The sequence below is a fragment of the Ursus arctos genome, unplaced genomic scaffold (genome assembly GCF_023065955.2).
Source record: "Ursus arctos isolate Adak ecotype North America unplaced genomic scaffold, UrsArc2.0 scaffold_23, whole genome shotgun sequence".
NCBI lineage: Eukaryota > Metazoa > Chordata > Mammalia > Carnivora > Ursidae > Ursus > Ursus arctos.
The window spans coordinates 23,297,569-23,320,556 of NW_026622908.1; the positions used below are offsets into that span (position 1 = coordinate 23,297,569).

Sequence of the window (22,988 nt, forward strand, 5' to 3'; positions counted from 1 at the left end):
GAGCTGGTCTCATGAAAACCAGGAGAAGGAGTGTTCCAAGAGGCGTTGGGGAAGCAGCAAGTGCAAAGACCCTACAGCAGCAAGAGTTTAGAAGACTCCTGGAACCGATGGGAGGTTAGTGCAATGAAGGAAGTGGCAAGATCAAGAGCAGAGGCTGACAGACGTCCTCATGGGCAAGGACTTCTGCCAAGTGACCATGCCATGACCTAAGTTGGTGCAGAGATGAAGAGAAATGGATCAGCGTGAATATATTTGGAGATAGAATCAAGGGCTTGCCAGTGGAGGGAAGGGGATGAGAATGCCTGTGGGTAGCATTAGGGGAAGGAGGAGGCAGTGACGTCTCCCACATTTCTGGTCGGAACTGTTATTTACTGAGATGGAGAAGCCTGGGTAAAGGGGGATTGGGTTCAAAGGATGAAACAAGGTCAAATGTACTTTCTAGAAAGCACTGTGGAGGCTGGATTAGGGGAAGACAGGCACAGGGCAAGGGAGCCCATCCAGTGTTCCAGGTGACAGATGATGAGGAGGGCCATGCATGACCAGGACTGTGGGGACGGTGGGCCATCCCACATCCCTGCTAAACAAGCAAAGAGCTTTCTGCTTGTTCAAATGCTGTGGATTCTGTCCGTGAGGCAGCTGAGCAAGCCAACCAGACGGAGGAGTTCTTCCTGGAGAACACTGAAGTGAAGCCACCCTATGGGCAAGAGCAGAGGCAGGGGATGCAGAGAATGGGGTCATGGGGGAACAGGGCACCAGCCACGCACCATCCGCGCCAGGGAGAAGGCCGCCCTGGGAAACAGGAGGGCAGGCAGCCATGCTCAGGAACCTGGCTGACCACGGGGGCAGATGCAGGGCGACCCTTTCCTGCCAGGGTGACCTCCCCGCGAGGTTTCAGACAGAGAATTCAGAGAGGCCGCGGGCGGACCAGGCTCTGGGGTTTCCACCTTCCATGCCACCATTTCGTCCCCCTGGACAAGCGCTCTTCTTGGTCTCGCTGTCCTGTAGCACTGCCCCTTCCAGCCTCGGACGTTAGCAGACGGTTAGGCACGGGGGCTGGCCTGGCAGCGGTGGGGGGAAGGAGGGGTATCCTCTTGCAGGCGAAAGGCCGTGGCTAGCGGACCCTGAATGTGGCTAGTCGACCTCGGACCCCATCAGGATTCTCACTCCTTCATTCGTGCCTGCATCCCTCCAACAGATGCGGGCTCAACACCTGCAGGGGCAGCCGGCGCCCTGGTACTGGGGACAAGACGGTGAGCACGAGCCCCGCTCTGTCCTCCAGAAGAGGCAGGTGGAGGACGGGCCCTGCCGGCTGCCAACCCCTTCCTTCCTTCCGCGGCCTGTCCCCACTTCCATTCTCGGTGCTCAGACCTGTCCAGCCCTCACACAGGGCCTGCTCCCTCCAGCCCTTGGAACTCACGCTGTCCATCGGGGTTAAGCCCCTTCCTTTAATCTTGTTTCCTGAGACTAACACAGGGGGCAGAAATCGGTTGTAAAGAACGCTGAGCTGTGCCTGGAAGGATGGATTGGTGAAATGTCTGCTTTTGGCTCAGATCATGATCTCAGGGTCCTGGGATCGAGTTCTGCCTCGGGCTCCTTGCTCAGCGGGGAGCCTTCTCCCTCTCCCTCTGCCCCTCCCCCCTGCTCGTGCGCGCTCTCTCTCTCTGTCTCAAATAAATAAATAAAATCTTTAAAAAAAGATAACGCTGAATGACATTTTTCTGAGTTTGGCTTTTATTCTGAGAGTGTTTGAAAAGCCATGTAAGTATTTTAGGCAAAGGGATGGCATTCGATTTCTATACAGAAAACACCTGCAGGGAGGAGGCAGGACGGGAGGGAAGAAGAGAGGGTGGCAGGGCTGGAGGCAGGGAGAGCAGCGAAGGAGCCTTCGGAATAATCCGGATGAGAGAGGACAAGGGCTCCTGGCCAGCCCTGCCCTGCGCCTCCCACCCAGCGCACTGGCGGAGAAGAGCGGATGAGTCTCCTCGCCCTGCGTCTCCCCGCAGAGGCATCCGCGCCTTTGAAGTTTAACCAACATGGATCGGGCACCTTCCACTTCTCAGACGCCTTCATGGATAATTAATCCCCTCCAAGCTGTGTTGTCAGGAAAGATTAAACTTCATCTCTCTTTCTTAGAGATGAAGAAACTGAGACTTGGCTTCAAGCCGCCCTGAATTTGAGTCTTCACTCCGCCGCGGGCCCAAGGTGTGCAGCTAGAAAGTTCCAGGACGCAAGGCCCCCGGGCCAGGTGCTGCACCTGTGCGGTTGCCGCTAGCAAGACCTGAGAGTCGTATCTAACAGGCCCCCATGGTGGGATTTCTGGCATCCACCCGCCAGCATAGAAGCAAGGAAGAGACAGTGGGTGCTTCTGAAACTGGGCCTGGGAGCGGTGGGAACGGGCTTCCTGAGTGGCTCCACACAGCCCTGTGTTCCTTCTCTCTTTTGTGGCTCCTGAGAGGGACAGTTCTCTAGGGGAGGGGGCCTGGACCTGGACGCTTCCTTTGCGGGAAGTTTCTCCTCTTTCCAGGGTCCTGGGAGAGGCCTGCCCACTAGCCCACCTTCCCCACTCTTTCCAGGTCTTTGTTTGCGAGGTGAGGCCAGGGAGAGAGGATAAGGAGGGCAACCGCGCCATCTGCTGGCCGTCCTGGGAAGTGCCAGCCACGCCCAGGTGAGCGGGAGGAGGAAGCTTCCCATCCGCTGGGGCCTTTGGGGTAAGAGGAGTCTTGGGTCCCCGAAGTGGGAGTGACAAGGGACAAGGGACCTCTTCTATAGAAGTAACCCTGGGGACGGAATCCCATTTCAGCTGGTGGCAGGAAGCTCTCAGGGCCATTATCTGTGCACTCAGGGGATGGGGACGCAATGGTGAACAGAGTGTGTGGTGGGGGAAATACAAAGACAATTACAATCTGGTAAGAGGAATGATGGGGGAAAATACAGGCAAGAGAAGACAGACCAGTTGAGTTGACTCCCTAGGCCCCTGTTAGGTGCTGCTATCCAGGACAAAGAGGAGTTAAACGGGGGTTAAGGGAAGACATTCCAGAGAGAGGACAGAATAAGACCTGGGAGTCCGCTGCTGTCCGTGCTCAGGCCCAGGGCTTGCTGCTCCTTTCCTGTCCCTGCAGCAGTTGGACAGAACTCAGCACCCTTGCTCTGCGGGCCCCTTCGAGATGCTGGTCCCCGAAAACAGTGGCAGGAGCTCAGAGGGCCGATGGCTGCTCCTTGCCAGCAGATTTCCCCTACCCTCATCCCAGGGCTATCCCTTCCCCCAAATGAGGGTGCTTGGGAGACTGCCCTGAGCAGGCCTCTGCACGGCCAGACCCTAAGTCAACCAGGGCTGGAAAGCATGGCGGAAGATGGGAGAATGATCCTAGTTGGTGAATTAGGGCCCGGCCACCACAGGTCCTTCTGCAGGTAAAGGAACTGATCTGAAGTAAAAGGGAGCACTGCCGAGATAGATGGAGGAACAGCAACTGGAGTTGGCATGAATTCCATCCGCCTGCCATTCGAGTCAATTGGGTAGAATTCAACCATCATTTATTAATACAGGTCAAATCCTGTGGGTTTGTGGAGGATGGTGGGACATGAATGAGCACTGATCGGAAGTCTGTGTGCTGGGCACTGTGCGAGCTACGATGGGTCCAAGGCAAGGAGACACGGTTCGTCCTCAGGACGCACCCTTCGCCTCCACCAGCAGCCCCCCTGCACACCCACAGAGCTCTTCTGTTCTCATCTCATCCTCCACTAAACCTGCTCCCGGAAAGCAACTGATACACAGAGCCACACTGAGCAACTGAGCGGCTGTTTAGAACCGTGCCTGCGCTTGTCTCTCACTGTCCTTTCTCTCCTTCTTGCTTTAGTAATGAGCCCCGCCCACCACTTCCGCCACCCCCACCCCCAGCTCTGGACAGACACGCAACGGTCCAGCCAGAGGCTGCGCTTCCCAGCCTACCTGGCAGCTGCATGAGGCCACGTGATTGTGACCAGTGACACGGGAGTGGAAATATGTGGTAACAGTTAGGTACGCCGTCCTCTTCCTCTTGCCCTGTTCCTGGGGACTGGGAGGCAAGCATGGGGTGTAGCGGCAAGCAGGCTTTGCACACGGGATGAGGGCCAACACCTGGTGATGGGCGAAGCAACAAGACGGCGGGGTGGGGGGGACCCGCATCTCTGGAGTAAAACTATCCTACCTCCTCGAACCTCTACCAGCCCGACTTTCACATGCAAGAGAGAAACTCAGTTCTTTCATCCGCGGAAACTGAGCTTTTGCTGAAGCAACCTCAAATGCCCATCCGGATACAGTGACGCTCACTCCCAGAAGCTAAATAAACCAAAGGAAGGCCTTGAGGAGGAACCTTCTCAGAGGCCCCCAAACCCCCAGCAGAGGCCATCTTCTGATCCAGCGTGTTTCTAACACTGGCCCCAGTGCCTTCTGATATCCCCGAGCATCTCTCAATTCGTTGATCATTCCACTTGCTGGGACAGTGTCGTATTTCGTTGTGTGGCGTGTGTCTAAGGTCGGATGGCTAGTGCAACGGTGATACCAACAGCCAAGAAAGTCCCGTTCTTCAGTCAACGCGTCCGCTTCATAGTTTACTGCAAATCTGTGAGACGCCTCACCTAAGGAGCTTATCTCCACTTACCGGCGCGTGAAAGCCCAGCAGCGTCTTTGCCACGAGCCCGGGGTTAATAGAAACTCAGATGCTCAGACTTACCTGTAAGAGCTCTTGACACTTCCTCAAGCTAAGACTGCTTCTCTCTCCTCGGAGATTAGGGTCCTTTGGCACAAACCAGGGAATACTATTAAGAAATCTTGTTGTTTTTTTTTTTCCCTTTCTCAGAGTAGTTGTGAAAAGGACAATTAAGCCACTGAACTGTGAGCACTAAAGAAACAGGAAGTTGGACAAAAGGCCACGTCACGCAGGTCAGAGGATATTAAGTAATGATTAGCATTTGGAAGTCGGCGGTTACCGGTTCAAAATCGTTCTTGTAAATGTTCAACCACTGGAAAGCCTTCAAAATGCCAGGTAGCCAGTGGTTTCTAGATGAAATTGTTTTAAAGGACTAAAAACTCTCTTTCACCGCTGATAGCATCTGAGCTCACTGAGCGAAATAATGAAGAGCCCTCTACCCCACACTGGACCCGCTTCCTCGAAATTCCTAACTACCAGACCACAGAGCGTGACGAATCACCGCTGGACACGGTGCCCCCTCCGCGTGTTTAGAGAACGGGCTCGTGTGGGAAAGACCCAAACGTCTGGTCCTCACGTCAGTGTCTTTGGACCTGAAAATCAGCAGAAGGGGAGGCAAAGGGCTTGAAGTCGTAAGGCAGAACGGGAGCAGCAGAGAGCGGAAAGTCGCCCGACTATGGGGAGGTTCAGCCGTCTGCGAAGAATCCAAGTGTTCTTTTCCCAAAGTGGAGGCAGGGATAGAGACACTACCGACCTTGAGGTTCAAAGACCCAGATCCAAGTTCTAACTCAACCCTGGGCCCCGCAAGGTGACTTCGGAGTCGAATGCACAATGGACTACCTGACGCGGAGATGCTCCCCCGACCCCCGGAGGTTAAGGTGGAGGCGAGAAGACATTTGGGGGGATGTTTCCAGTGCCGCACAGGCGATGAGGATCATTGTGAGAAAAGACACGGACATGGCGCACGTGGGTGCTCTTGCTCGCCGTTGCGTCGTTTGCAAGTGCGAATCAGCCGCAGCGGAAGAGACATCTTCTGGTTCAGGTGGTGGTGGGCAGTAGTCATCAGAGCTGATCACAAAGGTCCCCTTCCCTTCCTTCCCGGTGTGCCGTAGGATTGAAGCTCTCTGCCCTCTTCAGCTAGGTGTGACCGTGTGACTTGCTTGTCTCTTCTGGGCAGAAGCTTTAAGAGCGAGCATGCCACCTGCCACGTTCCCTCAGCCCACCGCAGTGATCCTGGAGGCATGTGCCGGGACAAAGTTTCCATTGTTCTGAGTGACGACGGTGAGGAGAACACTTACTCCCTGTCCCCACTCTCTTTTGGTCGGGAGGAAATGTAAACGTCTGTGAAGCGAAAAGCCACTGCAACCTTGGGATTGTGTGTGATTTCTGCATAACCTCACACTGACCACACTTTATTTTCTGTATTCTTGATGCTCTGGCATTTGGGACCTTAATCCTAGAGACTCTCCTTCATGGGGCTGATCCCTAACTCCCCTGAGAACGTGGCTTTAATACAGAAATCAATCTACAGCCACACCCCAAATGTCTTTTATCAAACTCTCACACACCAAACAGTAGTCCCCCTGCCCTAAGTCACCCCAGGGCCAGGTACTGCACAACTAGGGACTCCTCGTGTAGTCCAGAGCCTGCCCAAATCATTCCAACCGGCCAATCCTGAGCTTACTCAATGTACCTCTTTTGCCTTGCCCATTCCTTCCACGCTATCCGCTTGCCCTCCCTGCCTCCTGACCATCCCTGGTCTTTCCCCACATGGCCCTGTGTGATGTGCCATGCCTGATTCTAGGGATCTGTGTGTATAAACTTCTTCCTTCCTGACCTCGTGCGTATCTTACCATTCCCAATAAAAACAAATCCCAGGTACGTTTTTATGCTAGGAAAGACTAGGAGGAAGGCTGGGATTGGCATCAGGCACACCGGGTTTTCTCACCCTCTTGCCAGCCTCTGGGTTCTGCCTTGCTCTAAGCTAGCCTCTCCCCCTGCAGATGGGCTTTCTCCACATGGCAGGAAGAACCCAAGCATCCTGGCTTCATTGCCAGAGCCCAGAGGCACGAGATGGTTTTCCCGGCAGATTCTGGCAGAAAAAGTCATAGGGAAGGACTCAGACCAGCCCAATCTGGGTCATGTACAATCATGAGACGATCTATGGGACATGTGCGTTGATTAGCATTGAGCCATATGCTCTCCACTGTGGCCTGGTGGGTGGAAAGTGCTGAGCAGCCAGGAGCACGGGCACCAATGACCGGATCTGTCATTGCCCTTTTGCGGCTGGAGTCTGGACATCCACACTTTGCCATGTCCTAAGGAAAGGACGGTTGGCAGATGGCTGCTCATTACACAAAATATTACTGGAAATCCAGATAAGCACTGAATGAGGGAACTGGCTTTATCAATAGATAGAAAGTAGGATGCTTTTCTGAGATAGGATCAGGCCAACTAGAAATATAGTATCCACAACCCAACCTCCCTAACAGCAGAAAACAAACGCCTTAAGTGAGCATGCGGGGTGAAGGGTAGCAAACATTCACTGAGCTTTCCAGTTATTTACTGAATGCCCTCTATAGGTCATGCACCCAGATGGTTCTGTCCAGGTTGATCTGGCTGAACCAATGACGTTCAACTGCCCAGACACTTATGCTGCTTCCAGCTACTTTCTTATGGATGCCCCTGGGAGGCCCAGGGAACAGGGACTTGGAGATCGGACTGTGGGTCACAGGGACTAGAAGGAAAAGCGAGGGGTTGAATTCACAAGGCTGTCCTCAACCTGACAGTAAGACCAGGGGCTCTCAATCTGGAAACAGTGGGCTGGCTTTCAGGGTCCACGAACTCTTGTCACTGAATATAAAAACTAGAATGTTCATTTCCTACAGAAAGGACCCACAGCTTTCCGAGATTATCAATGGATACAGCCCCCAAATGTTGAGAACTGCGTTAACAGAAAGTTGCTCGGCTTCCAAGAAACAGCAAAGAGGAGCTCGGGACTTCCTTCTCGACACTCCTAGTGTCTTAGGAGTAAGTTTTCTCATCTCTACTTCAGTTCCAGTATTTTCCGAATGGAGCTAAAGTCACAGAACTCCACGTCCCTTGCAGAGTCCTGTGTGGTAGAGAGAAAGGGAGAGAAATCTGGGCCCAGGTCCTAATGAGGCCATTTGCCAGCAGGCGACTTAACCTCAATGAGCTGATTTCCTCATCGATAAAGAGAAGATAATGACATTCACTGTCGCACCAATCCTGCGACAGTAAATGGAACAGTGACTGCAGAGAGCTTTCCACCTTCTTTTCCTTTAAGAATCAATGCGAACACGATCCAGCCTTTCTTATACACCCTCACGGTGCTAAGTGCTTTTAGGGACGCGGTATCATTTCATCTTCACAGAAGCCCTACAGAAGAGGTACCGTTATTATCCCCATTGAATTCTTAGATGTGGGAGGGGGAGAATTGAGACGCAGGGGCAAGCCTGTCGCCACTGAGAGGCAGAGCTGGCTTCCGACCCCCGACCCCGGCAGTCCAACTGGAGCCCACCCTCTGGCCCCAGGGCTCTGCCTCCTCCACCCACCCTCCCTGCGTCCTCACACACCGCTGGAGCCGCCAGAACAAAGCACTGAGAGCAGGCCGCGTGCGGTCGCCACGGGGTGACAGAGCCGATGAGGGGCCAGCCTTCCCCACGAGCCCCGCCGAGGTCCAGATCCGTGCAGCGCTTCCACCGCAGCCCCGGTAACGCGCACACACCGTCAGCCTTGCTTTCTTCGGCTCCACGTGACAGATGGACACCTGGAAGGCGCTGAGGGTCACGAGCCTGGTTTCAGGTCACACCATGCTCACGAGCTTAGCTGGCAATGCGAAGCTGGGATCATCTCTACAAATGAGAGGCAGCACAGGCATCAGGCAACAACAGGTTAAGGACAGAAGCTTCGAAAGACGTGACTAGAGTCATGAAGTTTTTCGAATGATTATTTATTTCCAGTCATTCCCACTTCTTTCCCCTGGAATGGCTGTACTGTATCAAGGAAGGGCCCTCTGGCTTCACGAAGGAGGAAATGCGCACCCATCCCAGACTGCCTATGCTGGAAGAGGGCCCGCGGGGTTAAGGGGGCTCGGGAAGGTCTGCACTGAGGCCGGGCGTGGGCCCCACCGCAGTGGCCCTGCTCTACGGGCTCTGTCCGGCTTCCGGAGAAGCGGGAACTGCTGGCCTCACCCACGTGATGCCCCCTGTGTTCCCGTGCTGGAAACGGACCAACCAGACCTCATGCTGGAAAGGAACTTCTTAGATGAGCTCCCCAGTGTGGACCTGAGTTTTCCAGCCAGCCACACAGGGACAGCTGTCGGTGCGGACGGCCCTCACACCGCCACAGCGGTGATGGGAGTCTTCCAGAGACGGACGCTTCTGCTCACCCACACCAGAAAGACGAGAAGACGACGAGTGAGGACAACGGCGTGGGGCCACAGCCACTTCCTCCCGGTCCAGCCGTGCCTCCCGGAGGGCAGCCCCCTCCCGGTCCCCACCACCTGGCCCGCCGACGGCTGCAGCTGCTACTCCGGGAGCTGGGAGGCGCACACCGCTGGCCAGCAGCTGGGGCCCGGCCGTGGGGCCGACAGCTGGCTGGGGTCATTTGTTGGCCACGGCGGAGAGCTGGTCGCGGATGCGGCCCAGGCCGTCTAGCATAGTGTCCAGCGTTTCCTTACTCAGCTCCACAGTGACCGCTGAGACGGAGGGCTTGTCTCCACACAGACTAGGATCTTCCTGGATCTGAAAAGAGAACAGGGCCCCAACGTCAGAGCCGCCCCTCTTCCCACCGCCCTGGAGGTGAGCCCTGGACCCGAGAGCCCTCCCCTGTTCCGGTGAACCTCTGAAGTCAGGCTCTTTGCTCAGAGCCACACAGAGTCCTAGCCCTGGTGTCATTCAGCAAATGAGGAGACAGGAGGAGCTTCCCAGAGGCTTGGGAGAGGAGCGCTCAGGGCGAGTACTGGAGAAGCCAAGGCTCACTCACCCCTCGGACCCCTGCCTCTCAGCACTGGAGTGAGGAGACATTGCACGGGCCCATACAGGTCCTTTACGCAGGGGGCTCTAGGGGTGGTGAGAATCCACTGGGCGCAGAAAAAACATTACAGCTCCTAGTTATATTTACTTGTTTCTTCCAAAACAAAAATCAACTCTACTACTGTTTACAAACTTCATTGTTAGAGGCACCCTTACTTTTTCATTTTCGAACAGGTGCTGAGTTTCCGGGTGTGTGGTTAAGTAAACAGCGCATCACTAAACAAACCCTAACCATAGATACAGGGTTTAAAAAGATTCCTGAAAAGATCTGTAGAGTGAAGGTAACACGGGGAGGCCAGAGCGTGCCAACAAGAAAATGAAGGGCCGACGCTTCCCCAGCCGCGACCATGCGCGCGCGCTGGCTGGGCCACGTCACAAACGGCGGCGGCACCATCAGCTGGACAAGCGGTTGCCTGAGGGACACCCACATTATCAAGAAGGCAATCTGAAATCTGACGGCATGCCCCCATCCTGAAAGCTAAACTTTCCCGTTAGCGTAGAAGGTAAACTTCAGGAGCAGCTAACCCTTCTTAAAACTTGTGTTTTGTGTGTGTCTTCTCCTTTAAAAATTTCTACTTCCAGTGTACGTTTAATTACGTCCATAACATGTTAGTACAGTAGTGACCGTGTCCTCGACAAATACAGAGCGCATCTGGGGGTGCTGCATATGTTTCCAGGGGTCAGAGGTCGCAGAGCTCGGAGATTGGTGTTCGTGCGGGCGCGGGGTGCCGAGCCCCTGCGGCCCCTCGTCTCCCTCCCACGAGCGGCGCAGCGGACGCACCTTCATCCGCAGCAGGCAGGTGGGGACGGCCATGCGGCTGATGCTGTCAGAGGAGGTCTTGATGTCCACTCTCCAGTCCAGGTCGACCAGGCGCGGCAGAGAGACTGTGAAGGCGACGGGCCAGCTCAGAGCCCACGCCGCTCGCTTCACCGAGCCCTGACTCTGGGACAGGTAGCCCCGAGGGCTGGGTCACGCTCCTGAGCCACAGAGCTAGTCTCTGAGGGAGGGGAAGACGGGGCTCCAGAGCGCACAGGAAGCCGGGGCCTTCCTCGCCGCGGCTCCGCGCCACCTGCACTTGGCAGTGATTCACGGCGGGCGCCCCGCCACGCCTCTGCCTGACATTCGAGCCTCCAGATGTCGGCACAAAACGAGAGGCGAGTTTGGGATGAGGTTCATGCACGCTGAGTTTCGGCGACGTGCTCGGGCCGCCCGGCAGAGCTGAGCCGGGGCTGGGAAGGAAAGGCAGGGAGGGAGGCGGGCTTCTTGGTACTCACTCTGATTTGCCTGGGCTTCCGTCCGCCAAGTAGAGCTGGTTAAGAGGGGAAGATGAGGACAAAAGAATGGAAAAGGGATGAGAACTGATCATGAGGGAGGCCCGTGGACCTGGCATCTTGGAGCCTATCATCGCTCCCTGACCGGGAAGGACCTCAGACACGTCTGCTGCATGGCAGACACAGTTTCTTGTTTGGTCTACACAGCTCAGTGACGTTAAGGCCAGAAGTGCTGTTAGTTTTCGTAGCTTAGGGGGCAAAAAGAAGGAAGAGCCTTCCTGTATTGCATTCTTAGTGTGCTCCCGCTCTCAGAGACAAGCAGGAAAAGTCTACCAATTCTCTTTTCTTGAGCATCTCCTCCCCAAAGTATTGCGTTTTATGCAAAACACACCCAAACACACCCGTCCAATGCTACAGCCAAGAGCATCACAGTGAGATGCGAAGCAGAGGCAGAATAAATGTGATCACGTGTGAGAAAAGTTTCTAAATAAACACTAAAACCCTCGGCAAGCACGGATTATCTCTCATTACTGTCCAAGAATTCTGTTCAAGCCTGCCACTGACCAGCAGCTAATCAGGTCTGCTTCAGTTGTACGGATCTACAGGGTTTTCCCAGGAAATATTTAGATAATGCACAAAAGAAACAAAAATGACCAATTAAACGTACGAAAAGGATATATGACATCACTAGTATCCAAGATAATATAAATGCAAGTGAGGCGCATCTGCCATTTGTGAACTAGGGAAAAATGTAAAAAAATTCCCTCGGTGCCGATGAAGGTGTAGGGAGGGGGCGCACTCACGCCTCCTGGTAGAAAGCCAGTTGGCGCAATCTTTCTCATGGTCAACTTGAGAACAGAAAGCGCCTCACTATGGCCTTTAACCAGTAAGGAGATAAGTGAGCACAAGAGCAACGCTTCCACGGTAAACGGAGGCGAAAACTGCCAATAGCCTAAACATGCAACACTAGGGAATTTCTTAACTAAATTTTATATAATTTCTCCACATAAAGAATATATTTAGCCATTAAAAAGGACACCGAAGGTATTTCTCAACCTAAGATATCATTATATAAGCATCACAAGGAACTCTCAAGAAACGAGCACTTACACGTGTTCTAGGATGATTTTTGTCAGCAGGTTTTTGAGGTTTTGGTGGAAAGTCTCGGGAAAGAGAGCCAGGATCGCCTCGGCAGAGGACAGGTCGCGGAACACCGCCAGCCTGGTGAGGCGGTGCAGGGCCTGGAGCAGCTGCGGGACAGGCCGGCGGTGGTGAGAAGCAGGGCAGGGGGCACGGCTCCATCCCCCCGCCCGCCACACACCGCCACAGCCGTCCGAACAGTCCCATGGGTCCTGAGGCCTCGCTCCCAGATGCTGATGCCCACGTGCCTCTGTCCACCTCTAAGTTCACCTGTTGCTTTAGAAGGCGGGGGTAGTTGCCCGACTTAGGAACCTGTCAACGTGCCAGAACCTTCTGCTTGGGAGCAAAGGGTTAATAAGTCCCCTTCCCTTGTGCACAGAATCTGACTTCAGTTCACTTTCTAGCCTGTTCCCTGGTAACGTGAGAGAGAGAAGTGAAAAGTCGGCTGTGTTACTAGGCAACGCTGCCTTGGCCACTGCTTCTGGGCTGGGAGGTCTGCACAAACCCCTGGGGGCCCAGAGCCATGGGCTCCCCTGAGCGGGCAGACCCCGAAGCTGCGCTCACTGACTTGCTATCACAGGTACTGGCTCTGGCGGGGTGTGGGCTTTGAATCGAGGGCGCCCTTGCCCCTAGGCTGTCACTGAGCAGGCGAAGAAAACAAATGGATGGGGGCGCTGTGCTGACTCCCCTGTGGAAGAGGAGGGCCTGACACCACCCTGCAGGTTTGCTGTGTTCTGCCCTAGGTCCTTCCAACTGACTGTAGCCAAGGATGGCCTGGGGCCGCTTGTGAATGCAGCAACGCTCGAAACTCGAAACTCGGAGGACGCTCTGGAGGGGGCTGCTCTAGGGCTTTCTCTGAGGCCCTGGGAGGCTGCCCAGCCGCAGAGGCACAACCCGAGAGGCGAGAGGCGAGGAGGGGTGAGGTCAGGGCATCACTGCCCCAGCCTCCCCACCCTCCAGGGAGACAGTTCTGCGGTGTGTCCCCCAGGGTTTCTTACAGGGCCCAAGTTTGAGCCCCAGTGCCCACAGCAGTACCTGGGCATCGACACATTCTTTCTTGGCTTTGGCCCTCCTCCCTGTTAGATTGTCCCCACTCCCTCCTTTGTGCTTTCTAGACTCTCCTTCCCCAGGTAATCACTTGCAACCAACTCTTAGCCTCAGGGTCTACTTTTGGGGAAGCCAAACTAAGTCTACAACTCACTTCCATAATCTGCCTGCTGCCTTTCACTGTGACTTCAATGAAAACAGCTCTGGTTTAAAAATAGTAATAGTAATAATGCAGGCCTGTTTGAATGAACTTCTATTTTAGAGGCATATTTGCCCTAAAAAGAGAAGGCTGTGAGGACTGCATTAGCTGAGTCACTTCACTCTTCCTCTTGGCCACCAGCTGGGGTCAGGTAGGGTCCAACAGCACGTCCTCCGAACCATACTCAGGCCTCAGAGCTTCTGCCCAGTGCCCCCAGAGAAGTCTGTTTAAACTATCTGGCTGACGATCTATCAGCAGAGACAAGTTATAGGGAAAGAAAATTGCAGAAAGGTTGGCTTTTGTCCACACAGTCTAGGGAACAAGTCTGAAAAGGAAATGGCCAGGACCTCTGATTCTGGGTATAGTCTCCCATCCGTGCCTCATTTATCATAAGGAAGTGAAGGTTCAAAGACAATAGCTTTTAAGTTCACTAGCATTAAAATGAAAATCTATTTTAAGTTTGTTATAATGTCAACAGACATTTCAGGGGGAAAATTTCCTTGGATGTGGCAATGATTGGGAAGTTAAGAAAGAGAGTAATGAGCTAAGAAGCCAGTGGCCAAAGGTCATTTCTGACCATACTTACTTGCTCTGCTTCCTCCTGGGTCACAGACAAGCTGGAACATGTAATATCCAAGAGTTTTTCTGAGCCAAGGGCTGAACTGGAAAAGCTCTCTTGGCACAGCTGTCTGACAACATCTTTTGAGGAGGCCTATGAATTAATTCACAGATGGGGAGAAAAAAAAAAGACTCTGAAAATACTTGTCTCAGAACATAGTATTGTCTCAGTCATGATGTATACCTTTGAGACTCAAGGTTTAAAGGTGCACAGGACGTCTCCATTTCCAGGGCGGTGAAACAGATGTAGTTTGTCTTATTTTCCCTTCTCAGCACAACTGAAAGTGCTGGGCACTATGTGGGAAACAGAGGTTAGACCACTCCAAGAGGGAGCAGACAGAAGACGGACCTGCTGTGGGCCTCCCCCTCCAGACCAAGAAATGACATGGTACTGAGTTTCCTGGATTTTCTTCTTGTTCATATATCCCAGACTTTGAGCTGAAGGACAGGGCAGCCCAGAACGCCAATGGGCACACAAAAACAAAACAAACAAAAAACTCCAACAAATACCTGCTCTCTCTAGCCAAGGGACTAAGAAAGCTTAGCAAGACAGAAAACTGTTATGAGATAACTGCTCTACTGAGCCAAACACCACAGAAAAAACAGTAGCCCCACTCCCACCTATGTTAGCAAAGGCTGAGTGGGGAATGCAGACTTCCCCCCTTTTAAGGCTACAATGAGGTATCGCATCACCCCCGCCAGGGTGGTGTCAGAGAAGGCCAAATAGGGAGATGGGACCTTCATCCCCACCGACTGGCAACTAGTCCCACCACCCCTTGGTATTAATAGTAAGCACATGGGGCCAGAACTTCCATCCCTGCCCAACAGTAACAAAGAACCCCCACTTTTGGGTGTCAGTAGGAGCCAAAGGCAGAATCTGAACCTTCATCTCCATCTGGTAATAATGAGGCAGAAACTCTTCAGAATCTCAGAGTATAACATGACAATGCCCAGGTTTCAACTTAAAATCATTCATCATAGCAAGAGTCAGAAAGATCTCACACTGAATGAAAAAAGACAATCATTAGATGCCAACATCAAGATAACAGATGTTAAAATTATCTGAAAAAGATTTTAAAGCAGCCATGACAAAAAATGCTTCAACAAGTAAGTACAAACATGTTTGAAACAAATAAAAACAACCGGAAAGTCCCAGTAAAGGAACAGAAGATACAAAGAAGAACAAAATGGAAATTTTAACACTGAAAAATACAATAACCAAAATTAAAAGTTTGGTAGACGGGCTCAGCACCAGAATGAAAGGGACAGAGGAAAGAATCAGTAAACTGGAAGACAGAGCCACTAGAAATCACCCAGTTTGCACATAGAAAACAAACTGAAAATAATGAACAGAGCCTCCAGGATCTGTGGGACTATACCAAAAAAATCTAACATTCATGTCACTAGAGTCCTAGAAGGGGAGGATTAAAGAGTGCAAGGCTGAAAAAGTACTTAAAATAATGGCTGAAAACTTTCCAAGTTTAGCTACAGACGTAACTGTATGCATTCAAGAACCTAAGCAAATTCTCAACAGGATAAATCCAAAGAAATCCATACCAAGACGCACCATAATTAAACTCCAGGAAACTAAAGGCAAAGAAAAAATCTTGAAAGCAGTGAGAGAGAAACAATATCTTATCCGTAAGGGATCATTAGAATAATAGCAGATTTTAAATCAGAACTCATGGAAGCAAGAAGAAAGTGGCACAATATTTCTCAGGTGTTGGAAGAAAAGAACTGTCAACCCAGAATCCTACACCCAGCAAAAAATATCCTTCAGAAAATGAAGAGGAAATCAAGACATTCTCATATGAAAGAAAACTATGAAAATCTGTCACAAAAGACGTTCTCTTAACAGAAAGGAAACAATAAAAGGAACCTTGGAACATCAGGAAGAAAGAGAGAACACAACAAACAAAAATAAGGGCAAATACAATAGATTTTCCTTCTCTTGAATTTCTAAATTCTGTTTAATGGATGAAGCAAAAATTATACCACTGTCCAATGCGGCTCTAAATGTACGCAGAGGAAATATTTAAGACAATTATATTACAAATGAGGGAAGGGATATAAAGGGAAGGTTTCTATACCTCAGCTCTAACTGGTAAAATGATGACACTGATAGAATCTGATATTTTGTATATAAATGTAATAACTAGAGCAGCCACTAAAAACGTTATAAAAAGAAATGCATTTTAAGATGCTACAGATAAATCAAAGGGGAATTCCAAAAATATGTTCAAATAACCCACAGGAAGTCTAGAAAAAGTAAAGAGAAACAAAAAACAGAAAAGAGCAGATAAAAAACAAAAAATTAAATGGCAGACTTAAGCTCTAATATTCAATTACATTAGCTGTAAATGGGAAATTAAATATGAGCTGCAAATAGAACTCAATTAAATGTGGTCTATAAGAAATGCTCTTCAAATATGATAGAGACAGATTAAAAGGATGGAAAAAGATATGTCATGCAAATATTAATGAAATAAAATCAAGAGTGGCTACAATAATATCAGACAAAATAGATTTCACAGCAAAGAAAATTACCAGAGGCAGAAAGGGACATTATATAATGATAAAAGGTTCTATCTCCTAAGAAGACATCCTAAATATGTATGCACCCAGCAAGAGAGCTAGAAAACATAAGAAGTAAAAAGAGAATGGAAAGGAGGGACAGACAAGTCCACACATATAGCTGGAGACTTCAACACCCATCTTTCAACAACTGATAGAACAACTAGACAGATATTCAACAAGAACACAGAAGATTTCAACACCACCATTGATCGATCTAATCAATGCTTATGGAACACAACCCAGTAGCAACAGAATACACATTCTTTTCAAGTGCCCGCTGAACATATACCAAGATAGATCATATTCTGAGCCATAAAACAAACCTCAACAAATTTGAAAGAACTGAAATCATATTGAGTGTGTTCTTGGTGACCACAATGCAATAAACTAGAAATCACTAACAGAAAGATGACAAGAATATATCCAAACACTTGGAAACCTAAACACCCTTCTAAATAATTCACAGATCATAGAGGAGCCTCAAAGGAAATTTTTTAAATTATACTATAAAAATTATACTAATGCATAACAATGAAAAAAAAAACCCACAAAAATTTGGGGGCACAGCCATGACAGTGTTGACAGGTAAATTTACAGCATTAAACACATATATTAAAAAAGAGAAAAGTTCTCAAATCAATAATCAAAGTTCCCACCTCAAGAACATAGAAAAAGAAAAGTATAATAAACCCAAAGGAAGAAGGAAGGAAACAACGAAGAGCAGAAACCAATGAAATTGAAAACAGGGAAAAAAAAAAAAGAGAGAGAGAGAAATCAATGAACCAAATAACAAGTTCTTTGAAAATATCAATAAAATTGACAAACTTTTAGGAAGACTGGCAAAGTTAAACAGAGAGAAGACACAAATTACCAATATCAGGAATGAAACAGTCACTAAAGACTTCAAAAGGAAAATAAGAATAACCAAAAATAACTCTATACACACAAATTTGGCAGCTTGGACAAAATGGATAAATTCCTCAAAAAACACAAACTACTACAGTTCCCCCAATATGTAACTGATAATTTGAATAGGCTTATAACAATGAAGGAAATTGAATTCATAATTTAAAACTCCCCAAGAAGAAATCTCCAGGCCCAGATGGTTTCACTGGAGAATTCTAACAAACGTTTAAGAAAAGAATTAACTAATTCTACACAATCTTTTTTAGGAAACAAAAAAGGATGGAACACTCTCCAGTTCATTTCATAAAACTAGTACTACCCTGACATCAAAGGCAGACAAAGACTGTACAAAAGCATAAAAAACAACTGGAGTCCAATATCCCTCACAAAGACAGAGGTAAAAGACCTTTAAAAAAATATTAGCAAACAGAGTTCAGCAATATATAAAAAGAATTATTCACTATACGCAGGGAGGATTTAGTCCAGGGATGCAAGGCTGGTTCAGTATTTAAAAACCTATGTAATCTACCATATTAACAGGCTCGAGAAGAGGGGCGCCTGGGTGTCTCAGGCCTTAAGCGTCTGCCTTCGGCTCAGGCGGGATCCCGGAGTCCTGGGATCGAGCCCCACATCAGGCTCCTCCGCTGGGAGCCTGCTTCTTCCTCTCCCACTCCCCCTGCTTGTGTTCCCTCTCTCGCTGGCTGTCTCTCTCTGTCATATAAATAAATAAAATCTTTGGGGAAAAAAAACAGGCTCAAGAAGAAAATCACATGATATTAATCAATGCAGAAAAAGCAGTTGACAAAATTCAACATCCATGCGTGATGAAAACTCTTGTAGAATTAGGAATAGAAGGGACCTTCCATAATTTGATATACAGCATCTACAAAAACCCTAGAGACAGCATTACACTTCACGGTGAAAATCTAAAGCTAAGAACAAGGCAAGGATGTCTGCTGTTACCACTCTTATTCAACATAGTGCTGAAAATTCTAGCCACTGAAATTAGTTAAAAGAAAGGAATAAAATATATACAGATCAGAAAGGTAGAAACAAAACTGTCCCTATTTGCAGATAACATGATTGTCCACAAAGTCTCAAGGAATGTACAAAAAAACTACTAGAATAAGTGAGTTCAGCATGTTTGTAGATACGAGATACATACAAAAATTAAGCTGTATTCTATATACTAGCAAAGAACATATAAACACTGGAATTAAAAATACATTATCTGGAGTGCCTATCTATCTCAGTCTAAAGAGCACGCGACTCTTGATCTCAAGGTTGTGAATTCAAGCTCCATGTTGGGGTAGAGATTACTAATAAATTAATAAATAAACGTTTCTTAAAGATTTTGTGTTTATTTATTTGAGAGAGATAGAATGAGAAAGAGAGCACACACAGGAAATCACGAGCAGGAGAGGGACAAGCAGATGCCCTGCTGAGGGCGGCGCCCGATGTGGGGCTCCATATGGCAATGCTAAGATCATGATCCAAGCCGAAACCAAGAGTAGGACACTCAGGTGAGCCACCCAGGTGCCCACAAAATAAGCAAACTTTTAAAAAATAAATAAAAACTTAATATCATTTGCCATTGCTCAAAAAAAGAAAAATACTATGGTATAAATCTTGCAAAACATGTACAGGACTTGTATGCTAAAAAATTACACAACACAGATAAAAGAAATCAAAGATCTAAATAAATGGGGCGGTATATCATGGACTGGAAGATTCAACACACTAAAGATGTCAATTCTCCCCTAACTGATACACAGATTTAACACAACTCCTATGAAAATCTCAGCAGGTTTTTTTAAACATAGACAAAATCATTCTAAAATTTATATAAGAAGGCAAAGAAACTAGCATAGCTAAAATAATTCTGATAAAGAATGAAGTAGGAGAAATCAGCCAATCTGATTTCAAGACTTATTACATAGCTATAGTAATTAAGACTGTGAGGTATTATCAGAGGAATAAACAAATAGATCAACAGAACAAAACAGAGAACCCTGAAATAGACCCACACGAATTTGCCCAACTGATTCTTGACAAAGTTGCAAAAGCAATTCAATGGAGAAAGACAGCATTTTCAACAAATGGTTCTGGAACAACTGGACATTCACAGGCCAAAAAAAAAAAAAAAAAAAAAAAAAAAAAACCTCAAACTGTCTCACACATATACCAAATTAAGTCAAAACTGATCATGTACTTAAATGTAAAATGTAATATAAACATGAAACTATAAAACTTTTAGAAAAAAGGAGAAAATTTGGAGATCTATGGCTTGGCAAAGAGTTCTTATACATGACACCAAAAGTACAATTCATAAAAGGAAAAATTGTTGGTAAATTGTACTTCATCAAAATTAAAACTTTTGCTCTGCAAAAGCTCCTGTTATGGGTTCAATGGTGTCCCCCTAAAATTCATGTATTAAAGTCCCAATTCCCAGTACCTCAAAATGCGATGTCATTTAGAAACAGAATTGTTGCAGATTAATTAGTTAAGATGAAGTCATAGGGTGGACCCTAATCCAATAGGACCAGTGTCCTTATTAAAAAGGGAAATGGAGAGGGGCTCCTGGGTGGCCCAGTCAGGTGAGCACTGGACTCTTGATTTCAGCTCAGGCCGTGATCTCGGGGTCATGGGATCAAGCCCCATGCCGGGCTCTGCACTCATGGAGCCTGCTTGTGATTCTCTCTCTCTCTCCCTCTGCCTATCCTCTTCTCACAAGCCTCCCCTCCTCCAAGGGTAAGGAGAGGGTGAGGGCAGAGGGGAAGTGGATGCGACTATAAAAGGGCAACAGGAAGGATCCTGTAGTGATGACAATGTTCCATATCTTGAGTATTTCAAAGTCAATATCCTGGTTGGGATATAATGCTATAGTTTTGCAAGATGTTTCTATAGGGGGAAACTGGGTAAAGGGTAAATGGGACCTTTCTGTATTACTTTTTACAACTGTATGTAAAACTATAATTCCCTCAAAATAAAAACTTAAATTTTTTCCAAGACTTTATTTATCTGAGAGAAAGAAGGAGAGCCAGCAAGAGTGGGGGAGAGGAAGAAGCAGACTCCCCGCTGAGCAGGGAGCCTGACGTGGAGCTGGATCCCAAGACCCCTAGATCACAACCTGAGCTGATGGCAGACGCTCAACCGACTGAGCCACGTAAGCACCCCTAAGTAATTTTTTAAAAAAGAAAATACATAGCAGAATAGGAATGAGAATGAATTAACTGTTGCTACATAATGACAAGCAAAAAAAGCCAGGAATAAAAAAGTATGTGCTGTATTATTCCATTTATGTGAAGTTCAAACATGGGCAATATTAAATTGATTTTAAAAACAAAGATAGTGGTTACTACTGGGGAGGTGAAGGAAGTAACAAAGGAACAAGAGAGAGACTTCTGCAGTACTGGTAATATTTTGGTTTTGACCATAGTGATGGTTACATGGGTGTGTAATAAATCATTGAGCTGTGCGTTTACGATTTGTGTGCTTTTCTGTGTTACACGTTAATAATACTTTTTAAAAGCTTACTAACAAAGAAAAAAAAAAAGTCCATACGATGAATAGGCATTGGGTGGGGAGTGGGCAGAACAGAGGAGGGTGGAAAGGCCCAGGGCTGTGAGCTGAGAGCCATAGGTTTCCAATTTCAGCTTTGTTACTTCTTCCATTAATTCATGTAACGGCTCGGCTATGTACTGAGCACATGCTGTGTGCCAGAAGTTGAGGATACACTTGTTGGGGATACATTTGTGAATATCAGAGAGCAGATGCTTTTAGGAATGGAGAATACAAGTGAATACTGCTGAGACTGTTAAAACAAAGGAGGGACCATTGAATGAACCAACCAATGAAGATGCTGTGCCATGAACTGCTTAGTGTTATGAACTCAACCCTTTTCATCTGGAGTTAAAACCAAAAAAAAAAAAAAAAAAAAAAAAAAGTCCCAATTGGATCTTACATTCTGCAAGAAAAGCAGAAAACAGGCAAACAGACGCATAATGTCTACAAAGGAAAATAAAACCGCCCCTTCTTCCATCAGGAAAATCAGAAGTTAAACAAGTAATTTCAATCCATCGTTTCATTTGGTTTTAAGAAGTCTCACAATCTTTCAAACGATTATCAGGAGAGCGTTTGGGCCCTTACACAGGTCAAAGCCCAGAACACCCGGACTCAGGAGAACACACGCCCACTTCACTCAGGGGGCCGCGAGGACGCAGAGGAAGAGATTTCTCAACCACGGAGCGAAGAGGGGCTGCGGGATGAAATGGGGAAATGGCAACGTAGATCTAGCACTTACTGTAAGATCTAGATCTTACACCAATCCTGGACACCAGCCCCAGAGACTTTTAGTAGGGGGCATTTGTACAGCACCTGCACGTCCGTGATCCTATTTGTTCCTCCACCATCCTGTCAGGACGGTATTAATTTCGAGCCCGCTTTCTAAAAGCTCGGAAATGCGCAACGACGGAGTCCCCCAGAGAGGTAGTGGCAGAGTCATGGCTCTAAATCAGGGTCCATTTGATCCCAATTCCCACTCCGTCCCAAGGCCTGGGGACAAAGGCCCGCCTCACGCTGTCCCCACCCCGCCAATTTACCTTCAGCAGGCTCTGGAGCGCCGCGAAATTCTCCGCTGTCAACGCGGCCATCTTCCCCAAATCACCTGATGGCTGCACGCGGTGAAGTTCGTCACGTGGCTCCGGAGCCGCCGCAGGGAATGCTGGGGGTTGTAGTCCTTCGGTATGGTGACGGCCGCTTCGGGATTGGAAGGGGCCCATAGGACAAGATCGCTAGATGATGATGGCTCAGCCTGGGGACTCTGGGACAGTGGAGTTTGGAGGACGCAGGTGTGGGATAGTTTTCCCCGGGTGGAAATTGGCTTGGCTGGGCTTGTCTACTCCCCAAGACAGGGAAAATTGATTTTCCTTGACCTGTGTGGTTGGGCTGGCTGATTTGGGGAATGCACCTGCAGGTGGTATTCACACCCTATGTTGTCCCCCCCACACTGTACCAGGATTGGTCTGTGTGGCCAATATCAAGTGGCAGAAGTGATGGTATGTCACTTCTAAAATTATTTGTAAAAGACTGCAGCTTTTGGGGTATTCTCTTTTGCCTACTCCTTTTTCTTCAATCTCTTGCTCTGGGGAAAGTAAGCTGTCATGTTGTGAGCAGCCCTCTGGAGAGGTCCATGTGGCAAAGAACTGAAGCCTCTGGCCAATCGCCAGCAAGAAACTAAAGCCTGCCAACAACCTCATTACTGAGTTTAGAAGCAGATTCAATAGACTCGGCAGAGCTTAGCGATGGCCAACAGTTTGACTACATCATGAGACTTTCAGGACCAGAACCATCCAGCTAAGCCACTCCTGGATTTCTGGTCTTCAAGAACTGTGTGATTATAAATGTATGTTGTTTTAAGCCACTAAATTTGGTAATTTTTTACACAGCAATAATAACTAATACATGAAGACAATACAGCATAGAGGC

General features: G+C 48.5%; 1 protein-coding gene across 2 annotated transcripts; it reads right to left on the minus strand.

Annotated features, from left to right (window-relative positions):
• Positions 1 to 1,713: 1,713 nt before the first annotated feature.
• COMMD9 (COMM domain containing 9) lies at positions 1,714 to 22,183 on the minus strand. 2 transcript variants are annotated; one of them, XR_007189648.2, is made up of 7 exons: positions 22,103 to 22,183; positions 13,987 to 14,112; positions 12,125 to 12,264; positions 11,018 to 11,052; positions 10,524 to 10,627; positions 4,710 to 9,451; positions 1,714 to 4,598 (listed from the first exon to the last, which is right to left on the minus strand). XR_007189648.2 is itself a non-coding variant. In XM_026512103.4 (6 exons), the coding sequence occupies exons 1-6, from the start codon at positions 22,151 to 22,153 to the stop codon at positions 9,311 to 9,313; spliced, it is 597 nt and encodes a 198-aa protein (XP_026367888.2). In that variant the 5' UTR covers positions 22,154 to 22,183; the 3' UTR covers positions 1,714 to 9,310. The 2 variants fall into 2 exon arrangements, 1 of the variants encoding a protein (XP_026367888.2); XM_026512103.4 differs by having other exon boundaries at positions 1,714 to 9,451.
• Positions 22,184 to 22,988: the final 805 nt, after the last annotated feature.